The 17,529-nt window shown below is 39.5% G+C and overlaps 1 protein-coding gene across 2 annotated transcripts in view; it reads right to left on the reverse strand.

The window, feature by feature from the left end:
• The window catches only part of LOC124721576 (cullin-2), a 186,042-nt gene that overhangs the window by 136,877 nt on the left and 31,636 nt on the right, over positions 1-17,529 (reverse strand). For both annotated transcript variants that reach the window (XM_047246619.1, XM_047246618.1), the window contains exons 4-6: positions 12,024-12,130; positions 10,600-10,781; positions 7,210-7,376 (exon numbers count right to left, since the gene is read on the reverse strand). In XM_047246619.1, coding sequence (XP_047102575.1) covers positions 7,210-7,376; positions 10,600-10,781; positions 12,024-12,130 — 456 coding nt within the window. The remainder of the gene's footprint in view (positions 1-7,209; positions 7,377-10,599; positions 10,782-12,023; positions 12,131-17,529) is intronic.

Here is a 17,529-nt window from a genome sequence, read left to right on the forward strand (position 1 = left end):
AAGGGTGTGATACAGGATGGTAGCTATTTTTTAAAATGAACAAAAAAAGTTTCATTTTTATCCTGTGTTAAGTTTAAACAATGGATGTAGTAAAAACATTGATAATTATAACAGCAAAATCTGTTTTCTTCTTCAAATATAACAATTTCTTCTGATTGAAATCTGTATTTAAAATCAACCTCACAATTTTATGTTACCTCATGATGACCTAAGAAGTAGAAAACTGGTTAGAGTAAGTGAATTGCAGACACCATTTTCCACTAGACAATGCCTCAACAATAACTTAAGACTACATCACGTAGATATAAATTAGATTTCAAGTAGGTACAGGAGTCTACATATTATCACTTAGGAGCCCCACCAATGTCTGCTACAAGTCCTAGCTTAGTTTCCTTCAGTAACCTAATGATGCCAGGAAAAGGCAAGTTCAGACACCATGTGTCTGGAATACACAGAGTGATTCCCCCCTACCGTGTACAAACTCTAGGGACTGATCGCTGAGAGGATGCGGAACAAAAAGGTTTTATGAACTTATGTTCAGAAAAGCATGTTTTCATGCTAGAGAGCATTTATTTGATCATACTTTGTTACAAAGACTGTGGTCTAATATGGTACCATGCAGCCACAATTGCAGTATGCACGCTTTCCTCCTAGAGGATGGTACTGTTCCTCATACATCATGCCCTAGCACCCTCTCCTGCCATAATAATTGGTAATGTTGTGTCCAATTCACTTCTCTTGGGGACTCACCTTGTAGTGGATGTGATACAGCATTGTACACAATGGTTCTGTATTCGAAATGAGAGCTTGCAGACATGGTGTTTACTTACTGAAAGGTAAATGGCAACAGGCAGTAAGGTTGTATCAGGAGACCTACCCCCACAGACAAACACCACAGCATTCAGTGTTTGCAACAGTGTTTCATCATTTGTCTGAGACAGGGTCATTTCAGGAAGCAGGAAATCATGAAGGACATACCCAAAATGTTCGGAAACTTGACTTGGAGGAAAATGTAATAAACGCTGTAGAAGGCCACTGCTGTGTTAGTACCAGGCAGTTGGCCCACCAGTACAGGATAAGCCAGACTACTGTATGGAACATTCTCCATGAGAATTGTTACTACCCTTATCACTTACAGTGTGCGCAGGGCTTACCAGCGACAGACTTCTCACATCAGGGGCAGTTCTGTCACTGGTTTCTTCAACAGGCAACCATGATTCCAGGATTTGTGTCATCCGACCTATTTACACATGAGGCCAGCTTTACGCAGAGTGGTATCTTCAACTTTCATGAAAGTCATCTGTTGGATAGTATGCAGAACCCCCATGGAAACTGAATGTTTCTTCACATGTTTGTGAAGATTTTAAAGGTACTATTAACACACAAGACAAAATAGAAATGCAAACCATTACTGATTCTGAAATGCTAATTTTAGAATAAAAGGTTCTAAAAATTTTCTTGAAAATTAGTCTTCAGATGCAATTCCCTCAAGAAAAGGACTCTCAATGCATTACAGTTCTGAATACACCTTCTGACTTATATAAATATACTAGACTTTGCTTTAGGGTAGCAAGTGTGGCCCCCATATTTCAGAGATTTTTGAAACAGACAACTCCAATCATACTTAAATGTGTTAAATAGTTTGATGAGCTCATCGTCGCTGGCATAGGATCACTTGGTAGCTTGCACACAGTTTTCACAAAATTAAGTAAGGCAATTCCAAAATGTAATCTCAATAATCTTTTTCCATGAGCAAATAAAATACCTACAGCATATTTTAAGCTCAAACTGAATATTCACAACATAGCAGTATTTGCACATTATAGATGAATTACCATCACTTAAAAACCAGTGTTGCATGTTGTCTAGGCAACATCAAATGCTACATGACCCCTCTGCTCACAACTTACAAATTGAGTCACGTAACTGAGATGATATTCCACAAACACGCAATTTCACTACAAGCTGCTCATGTGGTACAGTGTCAAAAGCCTTTTGGAACTCTAGAAATACAGAATCAATTTGAAATCCCTCGTCAATAGCACTCAACACTTCGTGTGTGTAAAGAGTTTGTTGTGTTTCACAAGAATGACATTTTCTAAATCCGTGTTGACTGTGTGTCAATAGACCATTCTCTTTGAGGTAATTCATAATGTTCGAACACAATATATGTTTCAAAATCCTGCTGCTTATCGACATTAACGATATGAGCCTGTAATTTAGTGGATTACTCCCACTGTCTTTCTTTAATGTTGGTGGAACCTGTGCAGCTTTCCAGTCTTTGGCTATGGATCTTTTGTCGAGCGAGCAATTGTACATAATTGTTAAGGTTGGAACTATTGCATCAGCATACACTGAAAGGAATCTAATTGGTATACAGTCTGGACCAGAAGACTAGCTTTTATTAAGTGATTTAAGTTGCTTCTCTACTCCAAGGACATCTACTTCTAAGTTACTTAGGTTGGCAGCTGTTCTTGATTCAAATTCTGGAATATTTACTTCATCTCCTTTGCTGAAGGAATTTAGAAAGGCTGTTTTTAGTAACTCTGCTTTCACAGCATTGTTGTTGACAGCATTTCCATTGCAGCATTGCAGGACACTGTTGTGGTGGTGGTGATGTCCTGGCTTCCATGTCTGAGACTGATGCAAGCGAAGTGCTTATGAAGGAACACAGATAGGAGCTGGCAGTGACAGTGAAGAAAAAGAAGGAAAAGAGGAGGGCGTTGTTTAAAGTTTCACTGCTGCTATGCAAGAACCGATAGTGTCATGAATTTCTTTTCCTCTTTTAATGTAGATGAATCAATTCTTGCATAACTTATATTGACTAGCTAGAGCGACAACTTCTTTCGCTACAATATGCTGGAAGAATAAAACAAATAAGAGCTCTTCATTTTAAAAAATAAAGGATGTGTTCCGTATCAAGTGTAATAATTGTATATTTACTGCATTTAAGTTTGCAGCACAGGATATTGGTAATTATGTAACTCAATACCACTTATATCACTTAAACCTGCCTAAATTGTAATTCTGGATCATTCTTTTCATGCAGTCTGTACCCCCATTTAAGGAAAACCCCTATTCAAGGAAAAAACATTTGGGTTTCCAGAGATTCAGTAAAAAAGTGGTTTTAGCCTTCAAATTGAAGACTTGAACTGCCTACTGATCTGTAGTCCTTGTACATGTTAGCATGCTGACTGCAAATGCTTCCTTTTGATCCAAGGTGAGAATGTTACATAGGTGGGTGGTTGGTTGGTTGGTTGGTTGGTTGGTTGGTTGGTTGGTTGGCTGGCTGGCTGGCTGGCTGGCATACCATTCTTATATAGCCTTCTGCAGTGACTGCAGCAAGGGCAAACACAGGATGGAATTCCAGTTTTATTTGTTTGAGTTTATAATAGCAAATATTGGTCATCTTAGCCCTTGACTAAATCTTCTGGAAGACAAACACGTGATCAGAAACTGCTGCAATGACTAGATGCACCAGACAAATGAACAATGAATCTCCTGGCCAACTCAGTTTTAGCTTCGTTTGTCTTCAAAATTCCATAATGATCCTCACTCCATTTCCGCCAATAACTTGTGTCCCATGCCATTCACCCAAATTGACTACTCAAGCTATCTTCTCTCATATTCACAGCACAACCCGTTGCCCTAATATTATTAATGTGGTAGCAACAAACTCAACATTCATGACAATTTTTGTGTTTGCTTTAGTTATGATGTGATTCTTTAGTTATTTTTTGAAATGAGTAATAAAACACATACAGCAGACTTATTTAGCCTAGTTGCCCATTATTTACACACACAAACTTTTTATATGTGGAATCAAAAGCACCAGTTCTAAGAACGTATGTTTACAACAAACACTTTGAAAGGTTTTATTCAAAAATATGAACAACCCAACAACTGAAAATGACAATAATCCAAAAAGGAAAAGGAACAGATTACATCTTACTTAAGGTAAGAGGCTAGAATCAGTCTCAAACCTAAAATAATTTTAAAGTATGTTACCAAAGGACATAATATCATGACTTGTGGGAAATACACAACAGAATTTGGAAAAGTTCTACAATCAAATGAAAGATGGCTTTCCTGGTACATAAAAACACCAGGAAATCTGAAATTAACTGTACAGAACACACTCTTTATGGTACTTATTAACTAATAGCTAAGGACATGCACTTGTTGAGAGATCAAAGCAAAAACCAAACTGCCAAATTGAAGTTCCTAATAAATATTAACGATAAGATCAGGAGGGAGAAAATTGCACATCAGAGAAACAAAATAGGAGGTGGAATTAAAGTTTTTATTTTTGTTTTTGATTAAAACTTTTGTGGTATGGGCATGGAATGGGAATGAAAACACCAGGACAGACAGAAAGTCAATCTACAGAAAACTGAAAGACCAAGAAATAGCTGGATAGAAAGTGAGAATACAGAACAGGAAAGGAATATGGGAACAATAAATGTATGATAAAAAGAAACTGCATACAACTTTGATGCACAGGTTGTAAACTGGAGTTTCGTCTGAATGTGACTGTGATGATTAACTGCAAGCAGAATTTTACCAAATCATCAGATGAGTCACACAGACATCTTCATGTTGTCCCCCCCCCCCCCCCCCCCCACCCCAAAAAAAAAAAAAAAATAATAATAATACACTGAGGTGACCAAAGTCATAGGATACCGCCATACCGTCTAATATTGTTTTGGACCTCCTTTTGTCTAGCATTGTGCAGCAACATGAAGTGGGATGGACTCAACAGAAATATTGAGCCATGCTGCCTCTATAGCTGTCCATAACGGCAAAAGTGTTGCCGGTGCAGGATTTTGTGCACAACCTGACCTCTCGATTATGTCCCACAAATGATCCATGGGATTCATGTAGGGCAATCTGGGTGGCCAAATAATTCACTCGAATTGTCCGGAAAGTTCCTCAAACCAATCGGGAACAACTGTGGCCTAGTGACATGGCATATTCTCATCCATAAAAATTCCATCATTGTTTGAGAAATGAAGTCCATGAATGACTGCAAATGGTCTCCAAGTAGCTGAACACTACTAATTCCAGTCAATGATCCGGTGTATTCCACATAAACATAGCCTACGCCATTATGGGGCCACCACCAGCTTGCACAGTGCCTTATTGACAACTGGGGTCCATGGCTTTGTGGGGTCTGTGCCACACTTGAACCTTACCATCAGCCTGTACCACCTGAAATTGGGACTCATCTGACCAAACCAGGTTTTCCAGTCGTCTATGGTCCAAATGATATGGTTACGAGCTCAGGGGAGGCACTGCATGTGATAATGTGCTGTTTTTGAAGACACTCACATCAGTCGTCTGCTACCAATGCCAAATTTCACCTTCTGTCCTAACAGGTGCATTCATTGTACATCCCATATTTATTTCTGTGTTTATTTCATACAGTGTTGCTTACCTGTTAGCACTGACAACTCTACACAAACGCAGCTGCTCTCAGACATTAAGTTAAGGCTATCGGCCACTCCATTACCCATGGTGATAGGTAATGCCTGAAATTTACTATTCTTGGCACACACTTTACACTGTGGCTCTAGGAATACTGATTTCCCTAACAATTTCCAAAATGGACTGTCCCATGCATCTAGCTCCAACTACCATTCTGCATTCAACGTCTGTCAATTTCTGTCATGAGGCCATAATCCTATTGGAAACCTTTTCACATGAATTACCTGAGTACAAATGATAGCTCCATCAATGCGCTGCCATTTTATACCTCATGCATGTGATGCTACAACTATCTACAGCTTATACACTGAAGAGCCAAAGAAATCGGTACACCTGCTTAATATCGTGTAGGGGCCCCTGCAAGCACACAGAAGTGCCGCAACGTGACATGGCATGGACTCAACTACTTTCTGAAGTAGTGCTGGAGAGGACTGAGACCATGAATCCTGCAGGGCTGTCCATAAATCCATATGAGTATGATTGGGTGGACATCTCTCCTGAACAGCATGTTGCAAGGCATCCCAGATACGCTCAATAATGTACATGCCTGGGGAGTTTGGTAGCCAGCAGAAGTGGTTAAACTCAGAAGAGTGTTCCTGGAACCACTCTGTAGTAATTCTGGATGTGTGGGGTGTCTCATTGTCCTGCTGGAACTGCCCAAGTATGTCAGAATGCACAATGGACATGAATGGATGCAGGGATCAGACAGGATGCTTACACAAGTATCACCTGTCAGAGTTGTATATAGTCATTTCAGAGGTCCCTTATCACTCCAACTGCGCACGCACCACACCATTACAGAGATTCCACCAGCTTGAACAGTCCCCTGCTGACAGGCAGGGTCAATGGATTCATGTGGTTGTCTCCATACCTGTACACCCCCATCCGATCTATACAATTTGAAATGAGACTCATCCAACCAGGCACCACATTTCCAGTCATTAACAGTCCAATGTCTGTCTTGATGAGCCCAGGTGAGGCGAAAAACTTTGTGTCATGCAGTCATCAAGGGTACACGAGTGGGCCTTCGGCTCAGAAAGCCCATATTGATGATGTTTCGTTGAATGGTTCACACGCTGACACTTGTTGATGGCCCAACATTGAAATCTGCAGCAATCTGCAGAAAGGTTGCACTTCTATCATGCTGAATGATTCTCTACAATCGTCATTGGTCCCGTCCTTGCAGGATCTTTTTCTGGCCGCAGCAATATTGGAGATTTGATGTTTTACCAGAGTCTTGATATTCTTGGTACACTCATGAAATGGTCGCATGGGAAAATTCCCACTTCATCGCTACCTCGGAGATGCTGTGTCCCATTGCTTGTGCGCCAACTATAACACCGCATTCAAAATCACTTAAACCTTCATAACCTGCCATTGTAGCAGCAGTAACCGATCTAACAATTGTGCCAGACACTTTATGCTAACTTCAGTGCCATGTTCTGGCTGTTTACATATCTCTTTATCTGAATATGCATGGCTATACTAGTTTGTTTGGCACTTCAGTATATGTGTGTATTGCTATCCCATGACTTATGTCTTCTCAGTGTATATATAAACAAACATAAAAATAAATCAAATTCACACAAAGCTAACAATTTTTCTTAGCACACTGTGGGCAGAAACATACAAATTCCTCTACAGCGCTCAGATATTTTCTACATTAAATTATTATTCTCACTGTACATGGCAGAAATATACAAAAATGTTTTTTGAGAATACCTGCAGTGCAAGAATTTTTGGCTTCTAAGTGTTTCTTCCTTTAACTGAAGGGTGACTCTCTCCATGTACAATGAAACATCACATGTCTGCAGTAGTCTGCTAGCTTCAAGTTTATAGTACTCCCCACTAGCAGCAAGGAAAGGTGTCTCAAATATTTCTTCATATAACTGAAATAAAAAAAATTACAGACTAAAAACTTAATCATAAACTTTGTTGAAATACAAAAACAAAATGTACATAGGATCATGTTGCTCTACTCTCAATCTCAACACTGCCAGTCCTGCAGTAGTCACAGATAGAGGTCATACTACAGAATTTCCTTACATCATTAGGAATCAACGACTGATCCTACTAAATGTCCACACTCTGCGTTTTTCTGTTCCGTTCTGCACATACAATTAACGTTTTCACCCAAGCAAGGAAAATATGCATTTTTTTGCATGCAAGTTTTGTCAAAAATGGAAGACATTCACATAAGTGCATAGTGAGTGTTACTGACTGTAATGTTCAATGACAATAAAACAACGCAAAACACAACACAATTCTTTTGTAAGTCTAGTAGTGTTGGGGGGATGGGGAGATTAGGACAGAAGCTTCCATGAAGAGGAGGGGAAGGAAGGGTTGGCTTCAATGTAAGAACTACGGATGGGGTGGGGGAGGGTGGGTTACTGAAGTGTTGTTACAATGGAATCAGCTGGGATAATGTGGCTCTTGTGTGTGTGTGTGTGTGTGTGTGTGTGTGTGTGTGTGTGTGTGTGTGTGTGTGTGCGCAACTGATACTTTTCATAATTTTTTGTATTTTATCCTGGAGTTTCCATTGTTCAATACAGACATCTGTTTAAACAAGGGTTGATTCAATAGTGAAAAGTATTTCTGAGCTTAATGCAAAAGAAAATGATGTAGAAAGTTTTATCTTGTTAGGGTACTTTGTAGCACAAAACATTTTTAGTACTCTTAGAGACAAACTTCAAATCACTAGCAATGAACTTAATCTAACTGTGGAAGGCAATCCTGTTTCATACCATTCTTTGAGACAACTGGAATGTGACACCACAAAATATGAAGAAATGTTGTAATTCATACAAAGTCCTGCCTCCTTGGTCCTGTAAGTGCAGCCTCAAAAAATGGCTAACACGCGAAGTGGAGAAGAGCTCTCCACATGCTATTCTTTTCAGTGACATTTTGTTTTGTTTTGAATATAGACTTTTTCCCTGCAGTTTACAGATCATAAACACTGTTTAAATTGACCATTAGACATTGCTGTTCAATATACATACGGGTAGCATAGTCAAAGGCCTCAGTGGTACCTAATACATTTAATACTATCACTGGATAAATGAGCAACATCTCAGCATACAAATATCTTTGACTGTCTATTTCAGGCCATTTTCTCATCACATTGGATGAGTCTCCATACTCCTAGCAGACAGGAATCATGTAAACAATTTATTAGAGAACAGGCACAACACTGCTGAAGCAACATGAATGCATAAAAGTATGACACACACTAGGTTCCTTTCAGTATGGTCTAAGGTATATCTGGTGTTAAAAATGGCAACCATTGTAGAAACCCCTATCAAAACTTATATTGGAAAAAAGACATTGTTATAAATTGCTAGGAAAATGAAAATGAGGGTACTGGGCAGGCATGGGGGGACCAAACCATGTCATATCCTCACCCCTTCCTCTCCTCATCTCAATTTGGAGCAAGGCTATTTAAGACATGTCTTGCCATTTACAACTGCCTTCCATCGGCAGTCTCAAATTTTTAAGACAAGTCAGCCATTGAAAATAGACGAGGCAGAGCTGCAAGGGTTCATGGGCTTCTTTCACTTGCTGTCCATTACTTTCCTCACAATGTTCATGACAGAACACTTGGTATATCTACATCAAAACTGACCAAATAAGTGAAGGAAGCAACTTTCCTACAGGTGTGACATTTCTAATTGCAAGAATACTTGCTTCAAAACATATGAAAATAATACTATCAGTGGAAATAGTGTCTCATCCCACATGGCACGCATTCTAACAAATGTTTACACAGAGTATAATATATAAACTGTATTTACAAACCTACATACCAAACACTTCAAAAAAAGAAATGAGTATGCTTTATAGCAGTGCTAGTGTTACTCATGCTGCACATCATATGAGTTTGATAATTAGCAACAGACATACTTCTTAATGACTAAATGTGTACTTTTTTAACTGTGGAAATTTGTAGAGTTTAGTTATTTCTTCTGTAAATGTACAGTCTCAAAGTAACAAAACCAAACAAGTGCTAGAATAATTGATAGAAAGAAATTTTTCACACATCACAACTGCTTTAACCTCCAAAGTCATTCCACAACGTAATTCTTATAACAAGAATGCACATCTTTATAATAAAAAAGAAAATGCGTGACGTGACTTTAATGGAGAGCAGAAATATTGCTCAAAGATCACAATACACCCAACAAGCTGGAGTGCTGAGTACCTTAGTGCACAATGCAGTGAGTCACATAAAAGCAGTGAGTGGCTTGCCAGCCACAAGACTTTAAGGTTCTGGCCTTGCAAACTCCATTCAGAATTATATCAGGCAGGTCAGTGATGAACTGCATGGCTCATTCCATTGAGCTAGACTAAATCCAGCAAGCTGCATAACTAACTATAGTGTATCAAATGGGTTATTCAAATATAATTATAAAAACACTACAATACTCAATAATTATGTAACAATGTTCATTGAAACAACACATGAAATTACTGTTGGGAAATAACAGCTATTATGTAGTTCAGTTAATTTATAAAAGGTTATTAAAATGAACCCCATTTCTGAAATTAGCAATGGGGCCTTAATGCATGCAAAAATGGGAAAACCCCAACACCACTACCAAAATATGTAACTATTCATCACCATCATCATCTGTAACAAGAAATTAGCTTTCTGGTAAGTATCTGATAGTACGTTGACATGTCAATTTGCAGACAGGGACAATGTAAGGACTGTTACACACTGAGCTTTTGGCCAAAGCCTCCATCAGAAAAGAAAGGGGAAAAAACACACACACACACACACACACACACACACACACACAAGCAGGTACACTGCCAAAGCAGTCTGGTCAGAACAGCTGGAGATAGCAGTCATGTGTGTGTGTGGGAGGTGTGCCTTCTTGTGTGAATGTGTGCATTTTCCTTTCTTTTCTGAAGAAGGCTTCAGCCAAAAGCTGAGTGTGTAACAGTCCTCTCATTGTACCTGGTTGCAGCTCAAAGTGTCATTTTTTCAGTGAGTAGCAGTCTATTCCTTTCATAATTGTTCATATTCTAACCTGGACTTTCCATTGTTTGACAGTATGTTGGAAAGAGAGATCGGAAAATTCTAAGTCAGTGCTAACTTTGTTTACTCACACATAGGTTTCCTTTCATCTTGAATTCTTCAACACTGACAAAAGACTGTATCACGCCCCTTATGATATCTGTTGAATTTGGATTACCTTCTCCTAGACGGTCTTGATGTATGCCTTCCAAAAGAAGACTAACCAAACTATCCTTTAATGGTTGTATCATATTCTTTTTCCAAATTTCAAGACCTGAAACATTTTCAAAATTCAAGCATTGGGACAAGATAATGAAGAAAACATTTTATGTATAAAAGATAACTGATTGGTCTCTATAAAATTTTTAAATGTTATACATTGCACTTTATAAAAAAAAGAATCAGCTATGGTTTTCCTAAAGGTGCCCACCAAATCATTACCTAAGTTTTGGAAAGAACAATATCTCAGAATGAGATCAGACTGGAGATGCACAGCAATTGTTTGCAAGCTAATTTATTGTGCAACACAATCACATTGATTTGAAAGTTAAATGAGTGGTTTTAGCCATCACCAGCTATCCTCAGATAATAAAAGAGATGTCATGGTTCAGTCCCACTACTGTGGAAACAAAATTGTCAAATCACATTTGAAATTGTTGTTTCTGCAGTGGTGGAACTGAACTATAGCATCTGTTTTATGATCTGAGGCCAAAAACAGTCCATATGATGCTGTTACGAACACTTGAGAATGTGCTTGTTAATACACAACAAATGTTATTAAATTTATTATTTTCATTTTTATCATCATCATCTCATATTGATTTGATTTAATTTACTCAGGGAGACAAAACAACAGTGGACTTAGCCCCCTTGTTGCCTGCACCAAAACTAAATTTATTGTGCAGTATCCCTACTTGTCATTCCAGTAAAATCAGCAAGTACTCTTGAAGAGAAGTAGGAGTCCTTTTATTAGGTCTATTCATCATCTCTCATAATTAAGGTTCAGTCATTGCTGGTAGAATACTTTTGCACAAATTATATTCAACAAATCTGGTGGGCTGAAAACCAGTGCAGAAATAACTAAATGAGAAAAACAAGTGCTATGTGACACTCTTCGCAACAACATAAAGATAATGAATGCAGAAATAATACAATATACAACTTTCTTTCGGTAAATAGTAAGTGGAACAGCATGGTGGGGAAAAAGGTGTCTACACAGAGAGAAAGTGCTATACTTTATGACTACATACAGCACTCATTAGGATTCTTTCTTCTTTTTTATTGGAATTCTGGTTCAATTTCTGCAAGAAATGTGCATTTGGAGCAATTCATGAGAACCTAAAAAACGCAGATACCAGAAGGAATGGTACAGATGATGAAATGAGCTGTTGTAAAAAAAAATCCAGTCATACACCACCACATTATTATTATTATTATTATTATTATTATACGACCACCAGGTGTTCCAGTTTAACAGATATGGAAAATTAATGATGCAAAGGAAACTACTCGATACCTAGTTCTCCAACTTCCATCTGCTCTTGCAGTGCAGCACTAAGATTGCCATATATTATTTCAGCTTCTGACAGTTTTTGTTTCCTGATGTGTTGCTGATTCAAGTACCTGGGAAAAAGAGAAAAGAAACACTGTAGTCAAATTTAACTCTACAAGAAACAAAGATATCAATACCTTATTTATGCCATTTACATTGCAACAATGAAATAAGATATCTAATGGATTTGCCATCCACAAAAAATGAATCTTTATGATAGACTAAACCAGCATGCCAGATAATCGTTAACCCAATTGACTGCATTTCATAGGTCCCCTATCTCAGTTACCTATGCAGATCCCTTACTAGAGTGTGAAGTTTGCTGCTGTAACAGAGATTAAACTTTACCTAGTGTTCTCTACGCCATCCTTTCTTTACATGGTTACTAACTTAGTGATAATTATGAAAAGAAATAGTATCTTTTTTTTCTTTCAACTGTAAGAGAGATATTAGATATAAATTTTGAGGTAAGCTTGAACTGCAGATAAATGTGGGTAGCTGATTTATTTACAAGCATTCCACACACTGGCAGCATGTAATAGCTGCCCCTAAACTGAATTAGCCCATCAGATTAGACTCCAATAATATTAGCACACTTATTGTAAATGTACGACTACTCCATGTTCAAAATCACTAAGCTCTCCTGACTGACCCATTCTGCTGGTACTGCTGCTGTACTGACAACACAGTACTTGCTGTCTCCTATTTTACTATTGGGTCTACCTCTCATGACATCTAATGGCCAATTTTGCATTACACAGGGGTTTCTGGATACTTTCAGTCAGATGGTGTATTCTATTCTCTGTTTCATTTGTGTTGAAATATCATAATTGATGTATTCAATACTGTCACATAGAATCAGTCACCCAGTACTAGTTAAAAGAGCAGGGTTGCCAAAAAGAACTAACAGTTCACATTGAAAGCACGTTTATTGAGCACACACAAGAATAGATGGAGCCACACTACTTGTCTCAGTGGAGAGTGCTCCTATATCTACATCCACAGTACTCACAGTAGCAGCAAAGTCCAATATTCCATGAACAATTAATACCTGAAACCTTTCATAAATCATGAACATTAAATGATAAATGATTTCAAGAGACGAGAATCAGACTGGTCACCTACATAATGCCATTCAATGGCTGTAACTGCCACACCATGGTATACAAAGAAAGGCATGCAGCACTGCTCCCCTTCCTTGCAAGACAGCTATCTGCTGTTGTTGACTATAACTTCCAGGATTAAGATCCACTCAACAGCACTCCAAGGGGTAGCACTGATGGATCCTCATGTTATCATTGTGTTGTCACATTTTCACGATTTCTGCGATTTTCAAATTGAATTACTGCCATCAAAGCACCATTATCTTTAGGCAGGTCTTCATGTTCCTTGTATTGGAACCCCTAGTTGTTGATTTGTGCCTCAGGACTATGATACAGTTTCATGTTGAGGACATGGAAGCCGTTTTTGTTCTGTTGTCTCCTTGGTGTAGGATCGCCATCCTCAGCGTAACAGATCATGTCTGATAAGTGACGTACTTTTCAGTGCAGGATACTGTAGTGCTTAAACATTTTTCTAGTACCTCAACCTTCTGTACAGGTGTAACAATCACACTATGCCACCTGGATTTTCACTTACAAGTCGGTGTTTTGCATTGTGCCACTCATGGTCCTTATCCTCAGTATCCAGATTCGCATTACAGCCAAGTGCCTTGTTTCTTCAGTTCTGATGATAAGCTGTTTGATGTGATCATCCTGAGCATTTTAAGATGGAAATGGAAACAAAGTATCCATTTTTGTTTCAGCCTTTAGACTGTGAATCATGAAATGCAGTGTGAAACCAGTAGTTTTTTGCTGTGAATACCATGACAAGCAGTATCCTATTGCAGTATCTCTGTCCGATGTCAACATAGATCAAAAGCGTAATTGCCAACATCGTATTAAAATGATCAGTGATGCCATTCATTTTCAGTTGATGGGCAGCTGGCATCCTGTAGATATAGTGATGTGCCTTCTGACACCAGTATTGATTGTAAGTTTTCCACGAACAGAGACCTCTATAAATGGTGCTTTCTAAATTATGTCTTCAACAAGAAACCCAGCAACATCTGGAGTTTTGGCAGGTAATACAGCCTTGGTGACAGCATAGCAGATTAGATACTCAGTGCACACTACTATTCCTTTATCCCATTTGTCGACTTGGGAAACCTCCCCAAGTAGTCAAATCCAATCCAGTGAAATGGAGCAATTGCAAGCAGCTCATTTTTAATGCTGGGATTCCCGACAGAGACTTGCATAATGTCTGTCAGATCGGTACAAACCTAGTCAATGATACTTGCTTCTGATTCTATCAAGAATATTCATATATCCCAGATGAGCTGATACTGGACCATAGTGAAAATCTTTCAGTATGGGTGCCCGTAAATGAGCTGGGATGATGAGCAACCACTAATGTCCCACTGGGACATAATTACTTTTATACAATGTGCCATCTATTGGTCTGAATTCTCCTTTGATACCTTCACTCTTCTCTATGGTGTCTTCAGTAAATATGGGTCTTCCCGCTGTTTGGATGCAACATTTGTTAGTGCAGGAATGACTAGGATAACACCAGTGCTGAACTGTTCCCACAATGGATGGATTCCACAAAAAGCAGACAGTATCCGTGAGTTTGGGTTCATTTCTGTGTACTACTGTGATGTGGCTAAAGCTTCTGTGCCTACCATGCTAATCATCCTGGTGGATCCTTAGGTTTGCCAGCATAAAAAAGGGTGGTCAGTCATAACAATGAATGGTCTGCCCAATACATTTGTGGAGGAATTCTTCTCAGACTCTGAGACTACTCTCAATGTGTAAGTCATCACTCCTTTATTACTGCATTCCTGGATTGAACTAGAATTGCACCTATCGTATAACTACTAACATCAGTGTGTATGGCTGTCTTGGCATGGCCATTAGAAAGTACAAGAATTGGTCAAGATGTCAATGACTCTTTAAGGATACAAAAACAATTCTGTTGCTTGTCACTTCAAGGAAATTTATTGTCTCCCTGCGGCTGTTCTTGTAGTGGCCGTGCCTTGCAGCTGAAATCCTTTATGAAGTGTCTGAAGTGGGAGTACATTCTGAGGAAGCTTCTCACATCACAAATATACCAAGGAATTGGAAAATTTTTTAGCGCTATTACTTTTTCCTGGTCAGGACAAACTCTGTTTCTGTTTGCTATGTATCCAAAGATTTCTATTTCTTAGGTGACAAAAAAGCACTTTCTCGAATTCAGGCTAAGAACTGTCATGCACACATTTCCACATAGTAGTCAAACAATTCAGATACTCTTCAAACGACTTCAAGAAAACATCATTGTCATCTAGGAAGCAAACACAGTTTAGATGGTTGAAACAGATTGTCCATCATCATTTAAAGGGGGCTGGAGCACTGCACAGACCAAATGACACTTATATCTATATATATTTTCCCTGCAAGCCGCTGTATGATGCTAGGTAGCACTCCTAATATACACGAGCACTACTGTTGTTATCTCAGCATTAAGTGGAAGCCCCGCCCCAAGGGCCAGGCTATCGAAACAAGTGACCCTCTACAAAGCTAGAACCATATGGGCCCGGACCTCCATCATATTCCGACTGCACTCTCATACTGTTCCTCGTATTCACCATTTCTTGGTTCTCGATATTATTATGTCTAGGCTCTAGATTTGGTTTACACTCCAGACTTGTCACTCTGTCATGTTCTTGTTCATCCATTGCTATTGTTGTCTTTTGTGTTTTTAGCGACTTTACTGTCGACGTCCTCGGGCGATCTGCCAGTGTCTCATGGCCATGTCCAATTGTGGTTACTATTACTGGCGATGAGGAAATAGGTTAGCAGTGTCTTATGGATGTCAAAGTTGTGGAACAACAGCGACAGCTGCTTTTGCAGCAGCAGTTGCAGCACCAATTCCAACAGCAAACTGACTTGTTACATCAGGAAATTCAGCTTTTATCGGAACACTTGTAGGTTTAGGGTTCACAACCCATTCAGGTTGTGGTTACTTCCCAGGTGGAGTCCTTCCCACCATTTTTTCCACTGTTCAACAACACCAAAGAATATTGGGACATGTATTTGCAGCAGCTGAAGTTGCACTTCACCACTTCTGATGATGCTCTCCAATGATCGCTTTTCTTTTCTTGGGCTTCCCCGCAGACAATTTGCTTACTAAAGAAGTTGGCTTCCCTCTCAAATCTGGTTGCACTCACAGTTGAGGAAATGCGTTCATTGCTGTCTCGTCTCACTATTATTCACAATGTTTCCATGTGGCTGCGTCACACCTCGAGTTCCATCAATATTGTAAGCAACCGGATCAGTTATTCCACTCATCTGTGATGGATTTGCAGGGATTGAGTCACAGTTGTGATTTCACTTGCGCAAACCTCTATTGCACAACTTCTTATGCAGACTCCCTGATTCGAGACATTGTGGTTCAATTGGCCCAAGATCTGGAAGTACACACAGCTGCCCTCACGCTGGACAATTTTTCCTTCAATGATATTTTGAAAATCGCACAATCCTTTGAGATTATGCAGGTGGCAAATGAACACTTTATGACTCGTCCCCAAGTGGCAGCGGTTCAACTGCCACCAAGAGGTCGAAATTTTGAAAATCACACAATCCTTTGAGATTATGCAGGTGGCAAATGAACACTTTATGACTCGTCCCCAAGTGGCAGCGGTTCAACTGCCACCAAGATGGCATTGTTGTGATTGTCACTTTCAGACATTCACTGGCCTCTGAGCAGCCAGCCACACTGTGTCAGCATAAGCAGCAGTGTCCCACCTTATACCGACTGTTTCACGATGCATCAATGTGTAGACTGTCCAGATCACTGGGCACATTGCACCCACTGTGGAAAGAACGGGCATCTCTGAACTGTCTGCCATCAAGCATCGAGACAGTTGAACTCAACACCACTTTGCACTCGCATCAAGGGACGGTTCATGAACTCCAGGCCATTGTTCCTCAGGGCAATCCTCCCACCACCCAGTTGTTTACTGCTCTCACGATTGTGCGTCAAGACATTCATTTCCAAGCAGACACAGGAGTGACGATTTTCCTGGTGAACTTCCCAACACTCATCAAGGTTACCCAGTGTCCCAGTGTTAGCCTTGCCCCCCCCCCCCCCCCCCCCCCAATTGGTTGCATATGGTGACAGCTCAATTCCCCTCAGAGATCAATTCACAACTACAGCAGTCTACAATAAGGTTACGTGGCTGATAACACTGTTTGTTGTGAACAGTCACTCAGCTGTCAACACTTTTGGTCTGGATGCCTTCTCATTGTTTGGGTTATAGTTGCAGTTCAGGTCATCTCAGACACAGTTCCCTTCCAGGAACTAAACAACCTTCGTGCCTCTTCCATGCCTGTTCAATCCAAGTCTGGGGAGCAGCACAAACTTTGAGGTGCATATATCTCTCGGTCAG

Source organism: Schistocerca piceifrons, chromosome X, assembly GCF_021461385.2.
Source record: "Schistocerca piceifrons isolate TAMUIC-IGC-003096 chromosome X, iqSchPice1.1, whole genome shotgun sequence".
In the NCBI taxonomy this organism is placed as follows: Eukaryota; Metazoa; Arthropoda; class Insecta; order Orthoptera; family Acrididae; genus Schistocerca; species Schistocerca piceifrons.